General features: G+C 47.2%; 1 protein-coding gene and 2 pseudogenes across 1 annotated transcript; 2 read left to right on the forward strand and 1 right to left on the reverse strand.

Moving 5' to 3' along the window:
• The first annotated feature begins 2,283 nt into the window (after positions 1-2,283).
• Positions 2,284-2,894, forward strand: LOC119331935 (histone H2B.3-like). Its single transcript, XM_037605112.1, has one exon. The coding sequence runs from the start codon at positions 2,348-2,350 to the stop codon at positions 2,765-2,767; it is 420 nt and encodes a 139-aa protein (XP_037461009.1). The 5' UTR covers positions 2,284-2,347; the 3' UTR covers positions 2,768-2,894.
• Positions 2,895-11,223: 8,329 nt separating this feature from the next.
• LOC119328082 lies at positions 11,224-11,726 on the forward strand (annotated as a pseudogene).
• Positions 11,727-12,894: 1,168 nt separating this feature from the next.
• LOC119333928 lies at positions 12,895-14,258 on the reverse strand (annotated as a pseudogene).
• Positions 14,259-15,526: the final 1,268 nt, after the last annotated feature.

Below are 15,526 nucleotides of genomic sequence, written 5' to 3' on the forward strand. Positions count from 1 at the left end.
CTATCTAGATTGCAATATGGATTAACATATGCATGAACACGAACTAGTCAAGCTCATTTATTAAAAAAAACATATAAACAATTAAATTATTTCAAAAAATTGATTTCAGTTATTTCAATTTCATATTTTAGTACTTGAAATTGGACCTTTCAAATAATTGAAATGGCCTTTTGAAATAATTGAAATGGGTCTTCTGAAATAATTGAAATGACTCTTTTGAAATAATTGAAATGTGACTTTTGAAATGACTGAAATGGGTCTTTCGAAATAATTTAAATGGCCCTTTTTAAAATAATTGAAACATGTATTTTAAAATAATTCAAATGGATCTAGAAAATGAAATAAGTCTTTTTTAATAACTGAAATTGGTAGTTTGAAACCATTGAAATGGGTGTCTAGAAAAATATTATAATTAGTCTTTTAAAAAAATCGGTATTTCAAAATAATTAAAATGGGTCTTTTGAAATAATTGTAATGAGACTTTTAATTTAATTTTTTAATGAGGCTTCAGAATCCCTTTTTTGAATTAATAAAACAGCTGAAATCACTTTTTGAAACAATGGAACAATGTATTGTTTTATGAAAACTGATTTCAAACATAACTAAAACAGCAAAATAAAAATCAGCCAAATATGTCCAAGTTTGTTCTTGTTTTGAGGTCTTCTTGGTACGAATTCGAAAGGCGGTCTGCAGCTTGACTTCCTCATTATTTCTGCAGATTCAGCCATGGATGCGCTGCGGCCCCCGGATGTCTATGCAGAGTAGAGAAAGATCAGAGCTGGAGTCCTGACACGATGAAAGCAGAGCTGGACGCCTACTTTTGCCTATAGATAGATGGAATAGATATAGGTTGAGAAAACACAGCAGCTGTTGTGCTTCTTCTACTAGCTAAACTAATCCTGAAAAAAAATACTAGCTAAACTTGGTCTTTTCTCCCGACGGAAAAGGGAGAGGGGGAAACCCCTGTCTGTTTTGGCCTCGTAGTTCAAAACTGCTGAAGGTGTTGAGTCCAATGGCTGAACAATGTTTGTTGCGATGCTGGTTGTATAGTCATTGCATTGTCGCCCTTCTGGTATTCATCTCCATGATGTCATTTCTATCATTTCTTTTCACTGTAGGGGTAACTGAAATGAGTTGATGGTCCAGCTGCAAAAAATCAGATCATGCATTTCGCGTAACTGAAAATGCAAGGTTTTTCTTGCAATGAGTTGAGGGTCTTATATCCATTTTGTCGATCCCCGCCATAGTGCGACCCACCATTCGGTAGTCCTCGTCTTACCCGACATGTCTAGAACATCACCGAGCATCGCCATCCATCTCCACGCCGGTGAGTCCTCGTCGCCGTCTGTTTTTTGGGGGATAATCCTTCATTTAAATGGGTACATTCCCATCTGTTATCGACCCATAGCCCCATAACCCACGCGTGCTTACCGCTTTGCTGATAATACGCCATCGAAGTCACTCCCAGTTTGATTATTTTTGTTTAAATATTCAAGTAGGTAAATTTGACGGGCTATTTTAGCTCCAAATGAATTGATTTTTTGCTTAATTGTGCACTTAAATGCTCTTTCCAGTAGTATGCTTGCTAGAATTGTTCTTACTTTATATGCTATCGTATACTAGAATATTGTTCTTGCATCCTTCTTATTTAAAGTAAATTAGTACTCCCTCCGTAAATTAATATAAGAGCATTTAGATCACTAAAGTAGTAATCTAAATGATTTTATATTAGTTTACAGAGGGAGTATTATTTATCCTAGAGGGCTAAAATCTTGGTGGTGAGCAAGACTACCCCTGCAACCTCTCTGGTAAAGACAAGCTCTCTAAACTTATGCTTGCTACCATGAAAAGGATCTTGGTATTTTGCATGTGTTTGAAAGATTAAAAATGCATATTATACTTGTAATTTGCAATTTTTTCTGAAAGAAATAGTTTTGCTCCTGAAAGCAAAATGTCCAGGAAAAAAACAGTAACAGTTGAACTCAAAATTCCCGCCACGGAGAAAGCCCAGTTCGTACTCCGTATGCGCTCGCGGGCCGAAGCCCGTCTGCTCCCCGCCCACCATTCAATCCGCCACGTTTGTCTCAAAAAAGGTTTTTCAATCCACCACGTCAGCGATCCGCGCCGAGGCGCATCCGGGCCGTCCATCACCCACAGCAGCGAACGGCTGAGATCGTGTCAAACCACTGGAGGCCACCGATCCGTGGCACGCACCCCTCCACCAATCAGAGCGCGCTCTCCCCTCCTATAAACTCGCCGCACCCCCGCCGCCTATTCCCCACCACTCCTACCTCCCAGCGAAACACCACACCTCTCCCCGTCGACGCAAGCAGCAGCAGCGGCACCCATGGCCCCCAAGGCGGAGCAGAAGCCGGTGGTGGAGAAGGCCGAGAAGACCACGGCGGGGAAGAAGACCAAGGCCGAGAAGAGGCCGCCGGCGTCCAAGGAGGGCGGCCCTGACAAGAAGGGAAAGAAGAAGTCCAAGAAGAGCGTGGAGACGTACAAGATCTACATCTTCAAGGTGCTGAAGCAGGTGCACCCGGACATCGGCATCTCCTCCAAGGCCATGTCCATCATGAACTCCTTCATCAACGACATCTTTGAGAAGCTTGCCGGCGAGTCCGCCAAGCTGGCCCGATACAACAAGAAGCCAACCATCACGTCCCGGGAGATCCAGACATCCGTCCGCCTCGTCCTCCCCGGCGAGCTCGCCAAGCACGCCGTCTCTGAGGGCACCAAGGCCGTCACCAAGTTCACCTCCTCCTAGATGGGCTGCTCCCTGCCACGCTGGCCGATCGATGCCGCTCTCTAGTTAGTTAGCTGTTCCTACTGTGTCATCTTGTAAGTTTCATGAACTGGAGAAATAGTAACAGTGCTGATTTATTCTGTTTTAACTGTGTATCATGTTCAGTTTTTACCATGGTCCCTACATTTCTTGAGAGAGTTCTTGCTATGATCTTGCTTATGTGACTTTATCCTTGTTTTCTCTGTTCGTGTATGAGTGAAATTCAGATTCTATCCAGGAGCTCTGCATGAATAGCAGTTTCTGCACATCACACTGTTTCCAGGTTTTGTACAGCAGCTGCATTCTCTGTACGCTCCACGCTCTTCTTGGACTTCAGCACCTTGAAGATGTAGATGATTGATCTACTGAAACCTTCTTGGAACGGTTGCAGCACCTGTGAATACCCGGATGTCAGTTCACCTCTTTGTTTTCTGTCAGTGCGCCTATGTTGCAGCACCTGTGAAGATGTAGATGATTGATCTACTGAAACGGTTGCAGCACCTGTGAATACCCGGATGTCGATGCAAAGTAAAGAATGATTGGAGCACTACTCCTGGCTGTCGCCTTCTTGACAGTTCACCTCTTTGTTTTCTGTCAGTGCGCCTATGTTTTCTCCATCTTCACGACATGGCGATCTTGAATCGTTGATTGTTTTATTTCACACTATCTTAACCAAACATACGTGCTCTTTGGCGAGAATTTCTCTGCCTCTGTAACAGCAAACTGTATTAGTGTACTAGAGGCTGGAGGCATGTTGAAACTGAATGTTTCAAATACGAATTCACTGATATAATTTTTGCTCCCGCCGCAATCGGTCTTGATAATTAAATTTACTGTCAAGGTTGAAGCACGGGGATAGAGGAAGCACTACATTGTGGAATGGAGTAATTGTTTGTTTAAACAGCTCCAGTGCTCTCTCTTCGCCATCTTAGAGCATCTCCAGCCGTTGGCCCCCCAGGGGGCGTCTAAAAGCGCCGCCTGGGGGTGAGCCGGCGCAAAAAATGGCCCTGGGGGCGAGTCAGTCCCCAGCCGTCGGCCCGCAGGGCCGCCCCCAGGCGCGTATTAAAATAAGAAAAGAAGGACCGTTCGGCGAAGTTATGATAAAAACTAGTTAAATTTCGGCCAAACATAGCAAATTTCGGTGAAATTTGTGCATTTTCATTACATTAACCTAATCTAAAAAAGAAAGGGGCTGAAGTCGTCGCCGCCATCGTCGTCGTCGGCCTTCTCCTCCTTGACGCGGGCGCCCCTGCTGGACCCCTGCCCGGCGTCGCCATGACGGACTGGCGGCGGTGCGTCGTCGTCGTCGCTGTCGCATAAGACGACGACCCCGTCTTCATCGCGGCCGCGTCGGCGCTCCTCGAAGCGGCGCAGGGTGGCGCGCTGACGCTCCTTCTCCTTCTCCCGGCGCGTCGTCGTCATCGTCGCTGTCGCATAAGACGACGACCCCGTCTTCATCGCGGCCGCGTCGGCGCTCCTCGAAGCGACGCAGGGCGGCGCGCTGGCGCTCCTTCTCCTTCTCCCGACGCACCTTCTCCATCGCAATGGAGTCCTGGCGCGCCCATTCTAGGGCCGCGTCGTCGTCGTCGAACTCCGCCTTCACCAGCGCCAGCCCCGGCTCCGTCTTCACCGGCGCCAGCCCCGGCTCCATCTTTGGCTTGACGAAGCACGGAGGAGCCGACGAGGAGGAGGCGCGCCGGCTGCCCTCGTTGATGACGATGCCGACGCTGCGAGTGCGCCGACCGATTGGCGTCTCCGCCGCGGGCTCGGCCTTGACGCTGAGAAGCGCCGGAGAACCGGAGGAGTGGGAAGATGAGCGAGAGGAGAAAGACGAGGAGGAGGCGAACCTCCTTGGCGCCCATGCGCGTCAGTGTTGTGACGGGGAGGCCCCCGTCGCAGGATAGGTCAACGGCGGGTTGTTGCCGCCGTCGAGGTACGCCAGCACGCCATCCAGCGTGCGGCCGGGGACGCCCCACCACAGGTGGCGCCCCTCGCTGTTCTTCACGCCGCTGACCACCGGCGCGCCGTTGGTGGAGGCCAGGCGCTGCTGCTGGCGGCGCTGGAAGTACGCCGCCCAAGCCGCGTGATTGCCGACGGCGTACTGGGGGAGGGAGCGCTCGTCGTCGGTCAGGGAGGCGCGCGCGACCTCGACCTCCTCGGCGAAGTACCTGGGCTTCGCCACGGCGTCGGGTAACGGGGGAACGGGCACTCCCCCGTCGCTGAGCCGCCACCCCGTCGGCCCGGCGCGCATGTCCGGCGGCGTCGGGATGTTCACCTGGAACAGGAGCCAGGACTCCTGTTCGCGGAGCGAATGGCGGCCGAAGCCGTTCGCCGCCGCCTCGTCTCCGGGGAAGCGCTCTGCCATGGCGACGGACTCGGCGGTGGTAGAAAGGGAGAGAGAGGGGCTGCCGGTGGCGCTCGGGAGAGGAAGACGGAGACGAAGAGAGAGGGGCTGGGCGGCGGCGAGGGGCGAGTCTGGTGTGGGCACAGGCGACCGCCGGCTTTTATAGCCGCTTCGCGCCCGTGTGTACGCGTGCGAGGGAGGGGAGGCGTCGGTGCGCCGTCCCATGACGCGCCGCCCGTGAGGAATCAATGGCAAGGCTGACCGGCGGCAGCCTTGCCATTGATTCCCCACGGGAACCGAGGCAGTTCGGGGAAGACGAGCCGCCGTGTCCCTGACGCGGCTGGCCCGCGGCTTTTTCGCGCCAAAACAGTTCGCCCCCAGCGCGCCGGGTTCGGCCTGAGTCCGCCGGCGCTGTTTTTGGCCCAGGCCGGCGAAAATCAGGCTCCTGGGGACGCGGCTGGGCCGTTATTTCGGCGCCGGCGCAAAAAAACGCCTGGAAAGGCCTTCCTGGGGCGCGGCTGGAGATGCCCTTAGACCTAGAGACACAACTCTCCTGTCTCTAGCAAGTCAGAAACAACAAGGCCAAGTCAGACACAACATAACCAACATTTTAGTATGTTTACCCTATGCTGATTTTGATCCAAAATAGCACTGTAGCAGAGTAGCCATATGGCTTCTGATCGTCATAATTGATGGACAAACAAGTTCATAACTTTATATTTGGAGGTTGGGGAGGTTATGAAGCTCGCTTCAAACCCAAATGCCAACGCAGGAGGGAAGTCTTAGCTTCTTCGTCCTCATGCCATGACCGGTTTGAAGCAGCCCGCCGCCCGTACACTCACTTACGCATTTCGGTTTAACAGTTTGTCTAATTCATATCTAAATGCTTTTTAAGGATGTTACATTTAAGCTTCTACAAACATATAATGTAGCAAAAAAAACTATGACAAAAAAAAAGACCACAAACAGAGTGAATATCAGCTTAGATGTGACATAACTATGCCACATCTAGATGTGTTCTAGACAGACCCTTCGGTTAATCACCAGCGAGTCGGGAGATGTGACAACTATTTAATCACATGCCTATTAGTGCTACGGCTGTTCCTCCAGCTTCTTTAGAGCATCTTCAATAGGAGGTGTATATTTAGAGATGTAAAAGTAGGCGTTGTATAATTTATATCATTAAAAAGTGTTTTTTACATCTTTAAAAAATTCACAACTCCAACAGATGATGTACATTTGGTGATGAAAAACTACTACTCCAACAGATGCTGTAATTGAAGATGTAAAACTAGTTCAACTACTACATCATTCAAAACATAATTCAAACATAGCAAGTTCATTTGAAGCAAATATAGTACATAAAACACAATTCAACATAAATATAAAACTACAACATCATAAAACTACTTGTCGATGTATCTAACTCTCGCACAACCCCATGTCAATGTTATCATGGTGTTTGTACGTAAGTAATCAGATATGCGATGAGTAAATTATCATGTTATGTAGACAGAAGTTATCGCGTGTTCATAAAAAACATGCACTTGGGCAAATTTACTATGGTGTTTTGTATCATGTTTGCGGTGTGTAAATCATCATGCTAGGTACATAGAAGGTACTGCGTGCATGTTTTCAACAATTTTTACACCCCCAAATCAGAAAAGTTACCATGATGTTCATACACAAGTTATACACACAATTTATTGGGGTATGTTTCAACATCTTTTTCTCCGAGTCAAAAGTTAACACGGTGTTTTTACGTAAGTTATCATGTTCATGATGCGTGAATTACCATGCTATTTACATAGAATTACAGCGAGTATTATCTAAAACTTTCCCTATCCAAGGAATTACCATGGTGTTTGGACGTACATTACCGTGTTATTTGCACAGAAGCTGCCGGTATGATTATTCTCCTAGTTAAAGTTACCGAGGTGTTTGGAGGTAAGTTATCAGGTCTGTGAGCCGTATATTACCATATTATGTATAAATAAGTTAGCAAGGGTATATTTTCCAACAACTTTTTCCTAAGGCAAAAGTTATCATGGTGTTTGTATGTAAGTTATCGGTTATGAGCTGCTTATACTATCATGTTTTTAAAAAAAATAGCGGGGGTATGTTTGAACAATTTCTTTTCCAGGGTCGAAAAGTTATCATGGTCTTTATAGGCAGTTTAACATGTCCGCGCTGCTTAAAATACCATGCTATGTACACAAAATTTGCCATTGTATGTTTACAACAACTTTTTTTCTACCAAAGAAAAAAATATTGCGGTATTTTAGACGTAAGTTATCAAATCAATGGTGCATATATTATCGCGCTATTTACACGAAATTTATCGAAGGTATGTTTTCAACATTTTTTAGTCGCGACTCAAAATTACAGCGGTGTTTGTGTGTAAGTAATCTAGTCTGTCGTGCGTATATTATCGACTATTTATAGAGAAAATTACCGGCGTTATATTTTTCAATAAAAAAATTTGGGGTCAAATTTACCACGGTGATGGTGCCTAAGTTATCAGAATCAATATTGGGAACATTTTCAAGGGGCAGTTTACTGCAACTGAGAGAGATACCTACCCGACAAAGTATCATTCTTTTCAAAACTGCTTTTACTTTTTTCTTACCAAAAAAGAAAGATTGGGAGCAAATTCCATGAAAATTATAGCAGCAGATAGTAGTAGCATGAAGGAGCACAGGTGGAATTCGCTAACTAGCAAGCACGCAACATGTAGATAGCAGCTAGCTAGCCAAAATACTAGCATTCGTTGGAAACATAATTCAGGCATTCGTTGCACTGAAAAAAGAAAGGGCATGTGTTGCCCAGAATCAAAATACAACTGTCTCCTCTGTTTTCAATTGCTCTGGTCTTTCTCTGAAACTCTGAAGCTGGTCTCCTTTTGAAACACTGCATGTGCGTCCACTGAAATTGGAGAGCGAGAGAGATTGTGAGGGTCTCAGCCAACAGGAAATGGGGTTAAGATGGACTTGCTGAACTTGTGGCATCTATCGGCAGTAGTCAGACACCTACGCGACAACCCGGATGAACACAAATCATCAGATCGCAGGGTCGCTCAGCTAGGCTGTCATTGGTGACGAATCCAAGGGGGTGAGAGGGGGTTTCTAGTCCTAGCTAGGCAAACCTCAGCGTCGTCGTGGCCATCAAAGAGGGCGAAGAGGTGCGACGGGAGGCAGAGCGTGTCGGCGTCGAGCCCCATCCCGTCGAGGTCACGGCGCCTGGCGAGCAGGCGCACAGGCATGTCGGCGAAGCGCGGGACCGCGGCGCATGAGTCCCCCATCCTCCCGCCGTGATCCGGCGAAGGTCACCATAGTGGCAGCACGTCTGAGTGCATCTCTTTGGGCCGGCATGCCTTGTGAGACAAATCCACGCCAAGGACGATACCTGCGACAGTGCGGGGAGGAAGACGAGCGAAGGGGAAAGGGCCACGCGATTGAATCTGACGACGCTGGATGGGTTGACAGTTTTGCAATCGGGCACAGGGTTGCCAAATACATATTTCGATAAGAAAAATACCATATCCATAATGTTGTATTGCGATTTCATTATTTCATCTTTGAGAGAACACAAAAGCACACGCCAACAATAGCGATTTCAGTAAAAAAGTTGCTTCCTATTGCTTATACACAGCTAGCATGTTAATGTTATGCCCTCTGTCCGTCTTACAGAAGGTAAAGCTTGGCATCTGGTGGAAGTCTCTTAGAGAGAGGATCCCTGACAATATCAAGGGCAGAGCTGCGGAGCGTCGGGAGAATCTCGTCTGGATCCAACAGATCATACCGTCTTTGAACTGTATCTACGGTCACAGTCTCTATCGCAGGGGCGTTTTCCACGACATGCAACAGGAGTTGAAGCTGGCCTTTCGTGGCTTTGAATCCTGTGACATGCACATTCTTCAGGTGTAGGTATTTGTGTTCGGATCGTGGAATGTCTTGTCTCGAAGACCCCTTGTATGCAAACCACATCGTGCAAGTGCCATCAAACTGCCAAGGTAGAACTAACACTAAGCATCCTGATAAAAGGTCATTTAAGCAGAATCCTTAACAAATACAGTTCCTTTATTACCTACAAAGGTGATCCGACAAGAAAATACTCACATGTACTTGCAAGTGTTCAATAAACGGAGCAGCCCTCAAAAGGGAAACCAAGTAGAGAATCTTGTCGTCGTGTTTATGATATACAGCCAATATTATGCTTGAGCTGCGGGAACATGTAACGGCTATCTGATGTCCAATGAAGTCTGAAAGAGAAAGAGCAAGTTGAGCTCAGCGAAAAAATAAAACCATATTGCACAAACTAGAAGCTTGTTCTAACAACGTACGTACATACCTCTAGCACTTCAACTGAAATTTTCAAAGTGAGATTCTGAACATGTGGAAGCCCATTGAGAACCACAGCTGAACCACGCCGAAAGGTAGAAGCACAGAAACAAATTTCTGCATTTTCCATCTCGGGAGCTTGATGGAGGGCAATAGGTATGCAGTCCCCTTTATACACAAAGGTGGAGAGCTTGGCAGCATGGAACTCTATCTTGGTGAACCCGCAGTATTTGACTCTCAGGTACTTCAGGTTGGACAATGGTCGCAGGACCACCTTTAGTTCATCGTCTAGATCACACCTGACTATGCTCAGCCCATAATGGGAAACCTGTGAACCGGGAAGGGGGTGGTTTCAAACATGCTTCTCTGCAATTGTTGCACTCGTTCGATGATTACCCATTCTAACGCTGACTGAAAAAGGTGATATTTGAGGAAAAAATAGGTGGATGGTGACCATGAGTTTAGATAGTGAGCAACACAGAAAAAATGCATCAGTTTGGTTGGGATAAGACAAGTGACAGAAACATAAGCAATAACACCACCTCCACTCAACCAAAACTTAATATGGACATGATCCATCTTGCATAATGCATATTCCATGTTTTCATAAACGTATTAAAAATGCAGCGCTAAGTCAAACCCTAGAAATCGCAGCAGAGCAACAGGGTGGAGACTTCCGTTGGCGGCTCGATTGGTCGTGGGAAGAGACGCGGCCGCGATTCGCCGGAGGAGACGAGGCAGACCGTGCGCCTCGCTGGGCCCTGTGGATTCAACGATAATTGGGCCGGGAACTTTTCCGCTCCTCCGGCGAACGTGGACCGGGCCGAAAGGTCAAATCGAGTTGCGAGCCTGCGGGACCCACCGACCCATCGCCCTCTCCCGTGTTGCTCGCAAACAATTCCCCGTTCGGTCTAGGGTTTTAGCCTGCGCCGGCCGCCGGCTGCTCCACCCGTGCTCGCCCCTTTCATGCCTGCCTACTGTGTAATATGTATCGGAGGGAGCAGTAATATTATTTCAGTTTACACCATTAATCCATAACTATTTCCTTTCAGCAATGGCAACGCAAGCAGGTCCTCGTCTTTCTCCTCAAGTGGCAGCCTTCGCTCCATCTCCATTAACAAAGCTATTTACATGCACCACGATCGCTTCGATTGACTTCTTTTTTTTCTTGTATAGATTTGCGCCGTGTTTGTTGATCAATACTATCATATTCTACATTTGACACCAGACCAGGCGTACAAATTTTATCTAGACAGGAACACGATTGGCCGGCCACGTCCTGATGGAGTCGGGGAATTAAAACCATTAAGCTACGCATGAAGGGCGGCCAACCAGCTATGCCACGTGGCGCAAGTTGGTTGGCCGCGGTGAGAAATCTTTTGTTATTTTTTTAGATGAAGGTGTGGATTATTTTTTAAATGTATTTTTTTATATGGAGATGAGGACCTCTGGTATTTTTTAAATGAAGGGTTATGCAAAGTGGCACTCGCTGATAGGCTGTTGTGGATTTTTTCTTTTTTACTTTTTTTTAGATGAAGGTGAGGACTTTTTTTTACCTACTAGCTAATTTAGACTGGCAACTACTCCCTTGATTTTAGCTAACGGCCATCAACTTGGACTAGTGCGTAAACTCTTTGTAGATTTTGTACGTAGAAGTAGCATTGCTCACCTTTATATACTTTGATTAATTCTTTTTAATTAATTCTACCCCTTGTGTGTTTGAACAACAGGAGATCAACAAATCATTAATATCTATGGACTTCAGCAAATACTTGACGGAGATAGACACCGCAGATGCAGTCTCATCTCACAATGGTGGTACCCTCATTGTTGTTACTGGATCGTTAACCACGGCTGATGGCGTTTGCACAAAATTTACGCAGTCGTTCTTCCTTGCACCACAAGAAGGTGGCGGCTGTTTTGTTCTCAGTGACATATTTAGAACTATGCCTAAAACGTCACGGCTTGTGATAAGTCAATCCGATAGTCAAGAAAATGACATCAAGGGGAATGTTGGATCCATAGTTGAATCAAGAGAGGCAGAGCGCGTGAAGACTGGTCTGGCCATGTAGTTGTGGAGAATAAGGTTGGAGAATTGGAACTTCCAAACCCCTCAGCTAATGGCACAACATATGAAGATTATAATGACACCGAGCCACTTGTGCAAGTGACCAAGGAGGATCTAGAAGGGACTCATAATGCTTTTCCTCCTCCACCTCAACCTCATAAGGATGCTACTAGCAGCTCTTACGCATAGATCCTGAAAAAGCTCTAACTTCTAGAAAGATGACATCGCTCTTGACCTAGGAGGAATTGCCCAACTTAAGGCAGCTCACTTTGCTTAGTATTATGTGCTACTATCATAGCGCATGATATACTATTGTAGTTACTACATTCACATTGCATATTATCATACACTATTGTTATCAATTTATTTATTTATTTATGGAATCCCAATACAAATTGTGGATATGATCTATTTCTTATTAGCTTATTCGTTTGATGTGCTATGATAATGTATCATAATCTGAAATATGGTAAAGTTATGATCCGGGGGGATACGCATGGGGCCTATGGACAAACATCACCATTGATTTTAATTTAGCCACCCCATGACATAAACCTACCCTCCCACCCCCAACCCCCGCGGTCATTTCAAGTAACTATCCCCTGATTTCCATGTCTTCCGTAAGATGATTTCGGTAATGAAATTCCTTATCATAATATGATACAACGTCATGGATGCTCTAGCCGCACTACCGCCTTGTCCTTCTATAGTACATCCTCCAACTATTTACATCAACATGTGTCCTTCCGATTCCTCCCATGGAAGCCACCACCGCTACAACCACGTCCTCGTTCCTCTTCCACTGCCACATTGTCTCGCCGGCAGCGGCAACTCTGAGCCCGCGTAGCTACCTCGCTTTCTACTCGCACAACCAACACTACTCTAGGATTTGCTTTCCATGCCATGGATGTGTCTGGGGTCGATCCCTCTGTGGCTTGCATCGCCCAAGAAAGGGGAAGCAGTTGAGTACCGTGGGTGCTGCTGGTGGGGCACTAGCGTTGTGTTACATAGTATTGGATGGAGAGGAGATGCTACTTCTCTGGTATAAGGTAATAAGGACCAGGTCGTCACCATCGGCTTCTTGGGAGAGGACACATACACAAAGGTTCTCCTCAATGTACGGCTCTTACAATGATAGCAATGCTCTCTGTTTTTAGTTTTGAGTGGTGATCTTTACCCGGGGGTCAGTGGTGGAGCGTGACACGAAAGTAAGTAGTGGCCAAATTCTAAGCCCAAAATGCTAGCACATGCCGAATAAGCCCAAAGACACGAGAGTTGACTGCATCAGGAGAGAATAGTTCATGAAAAGGGTTTGAGAAACAGAAGAATGAAATAGCAATGGGGCAAAAACTAATTCTTATGCCTTGACGGCCTCCCGGAGAAGCTCCAGCTAATGCCGCGACACGGTACGAACCTGCTAAACCAGAGCAAAAATTTCAGAACACCAAACATGTAATGTAACAGGGCTTATGCAAGCATCTAGCCTACCTGCTTGACGATGGTCCAGATGACCCCTTGGGCGCATGGCGGGGGGGTGAGGGAGCCCACGTAGCGGTAATACACGCTGGCCCTGCCCCTCGCGGCCCGGGCGTCCACCACCCCCACCTTCTCCTCCCTCTCCCGCTGCTCCGTGATCATCTCCAGGTATGGCTCCAGCTGATCATTCACGAGGACTAGAATGATGCATGCATGCGGCCATATTGCAACTTTATAACAAGAGGCGCCTGAGTTGATTAAGAAATCACTCATGGATATATCTAGAACTAAAATAATGCGTGTGCGTGTGCGTGCCCCCCATGTTGTCATGTTGGCTTTAGTTAAGCTTAACGAATTGAGCCTTGTTGACTACCCCCTTCATTCGGAATTACTTGTCTCAGAAATGGATATATCTAGATGTCTAGATATATCCATTTCTGAGACAAGTAATTCCGAATGGAGGGGGTAGTTGCTTGGTTAAAGAAATAGGATGAAAGAGAGAAAGAAGCAAATTAGGGGTGTACCTTGTGCAGGAAGGGGTCACGGGCACCGATCTCGTAGAGGACGCCGATGACGGCGGCCTTTTCCCTGGGCGCTCTGGTGCACCATGTGCAGCTCCATGTCGTACCGGCGGCCGTTGACGCTGTGCTCCGTGGGCGCGTGCCAGTGCAGCTGCCGGAGGTGGTACGCCGTGCCGACGATCGACACGCTCCCGGCGTCGCCCTCGAAACGCACCTGCATATCCAAGCATTCACGGTTAATCATGCAGGCCATTACTACTTGGAAACGGATGGGTAACGTTGGATACCATGATGTCGTGGCCGCGGTTGACGATGGATGCGTTAGCGGGGGCGTAGGAGTGGTTCAGGTGGCCGAGGCGGCGCGCACCAGGGACACGCGCGGGCCGGCGAGGTCGATGGGTGACTGCATCTCCCCGCTGCCGCACGCCGACCACACCTCCCTGATCTCGCCCCAGTGCGCCGGCCCGTTCTCCGCGTCCACCGAGTAGCTGAACTCCTCCTCGTGCTCTACAATCAGGACATCATGCAACGGACATGAATCCTCAAGACATGCACACACGGCATGGCGTCGATCGGCGGTGGATGATGGAGCTCACGTACCGGTCTCCTGCTGGGCTCTTGCTGCCGGGACTGCTGAGAGGAGGACGGAGGCGGAGAAGAGGAGAAGGAGGAGCGCCGCCGCCGACGCCGAGACGGGGTGGTCGAGGCCGTGACATGGACGCATGTTGTCTACTTGTCCTTGTCGTGTGACTGTTGAGCCGGAGACACTGCAAGGTGGTGCGGCTGGAATATATAAAGCTCTTATATTAGTTTACAGAGGGAGTATTATGAATCTTTTTTGAAATGAGTGAAATATGTTATATGAAATGAGTGAAATCTGTTTTGGAATGTGTGAAATCGGTTTTGGAATGAGTAAAATATGTTATTTATGAAATGTGTGAAATATGTTATTCTGAAATATTTTTCTAAATGAGTGAAGTATGTTGTTAGGAAATGAGTGAAATATGTTATTGTGAAATTAATTTTTTAAACTCGTTATAAATATATTCAAGGTAGGTCTTGTTTTAAAAGGTCTCTTCACCATGAGTTCAAATATATTAAAAAAATAAAATGGATTTTTTAAAACATATGAATGATTTTAAGTTAGCAGGGGTTAAATAAATGGATGAATTAATTTGGGTGGGAGAAGAGAGAGAATGGGAAGCACATGCATGCAAGACTACTTTACCATCTGACTAAAAGCTGACTTTGGTGGGACCCGTGTATCGTATTTCCAGGTTGTGTGTATTAGGGGTTCCCGAACTAAGGGTCTTTACACAATGGTAAAGGATGCACGAGTTTTTACCCAGGTTCAGGTTCTCTTGAGAGAGAAATCCATACATCCTACTTGTGTTTTAGTGCTTTGGATGAAGTACAAAGTACTGATGCTCTACCTCGAGATCGTTGTGTGTTATCTACATGCCCGACCCCTCGGTTTATATAGGTACTGGGGGTCTAGGATTACATCCTAGTGGGCTATGCACAACGAGAACGGGTTGTGGACGACTTCTAATATCTTGGAGTATACTGTATACGGCATGCCTTTGGGAGCCTTCCTTTCATTTGCCACGGGCACCACCTTGATGTGGCCCACTGGTGAACTGACATGGGGGTCCTCGCCCTGGCCCACCAGGCTAGGAAACGACGTGGTGAGAGACCCCCCATCCGGGACACCGTCAATATGTGGCATGGAAAGGAAGCCAAGAATAGTGTGGTTTGTTCACATGGAAAGTGAGGTATCTATGCCGGGTCAAGGCTGCCGCTACCAGCGAGGAAATGTGGCAGTGAAGGGCAACGAGGAAACCATTGTGGCGCTGGTGGCCGCGATGGGAAGAATGGAAGTGAAAATATAGGAGCTAAGAGGTTAATGTTGGGGGTTGTATTGGAGAAGGATGAGGTGATCGCGTAGGCTAGAGCATCCATGACCTAGCTAGAAGGAATGCAACACCTCCG

Source organism: Triticum dicoccoides, chromosome 7A (genome assembly GCF_002162155.2).
Source record: "Triticum dicoccoides isolate Atlit2015 ecotype Zavitan chromosome 7A, WEW_v2.0, whole genome shotgun sequence".
Lineage (NCBI taxonomy): Eukaryota > Viridiplantae > Streptophyta > Magnoliopsida > Poales > Poaceae > Triticum > Triticum dicoccoides.

What these genes read in the sequence shown, in the direction of transcription:
- LOC119331935 (XM_037605112.1), top strand. Translation starts at nt 2,348, where the DNA reads ATGGCCCCCAAGGCGGAGCAGAAGCCGGTGGTGGAGAAGGCCGAGAAG.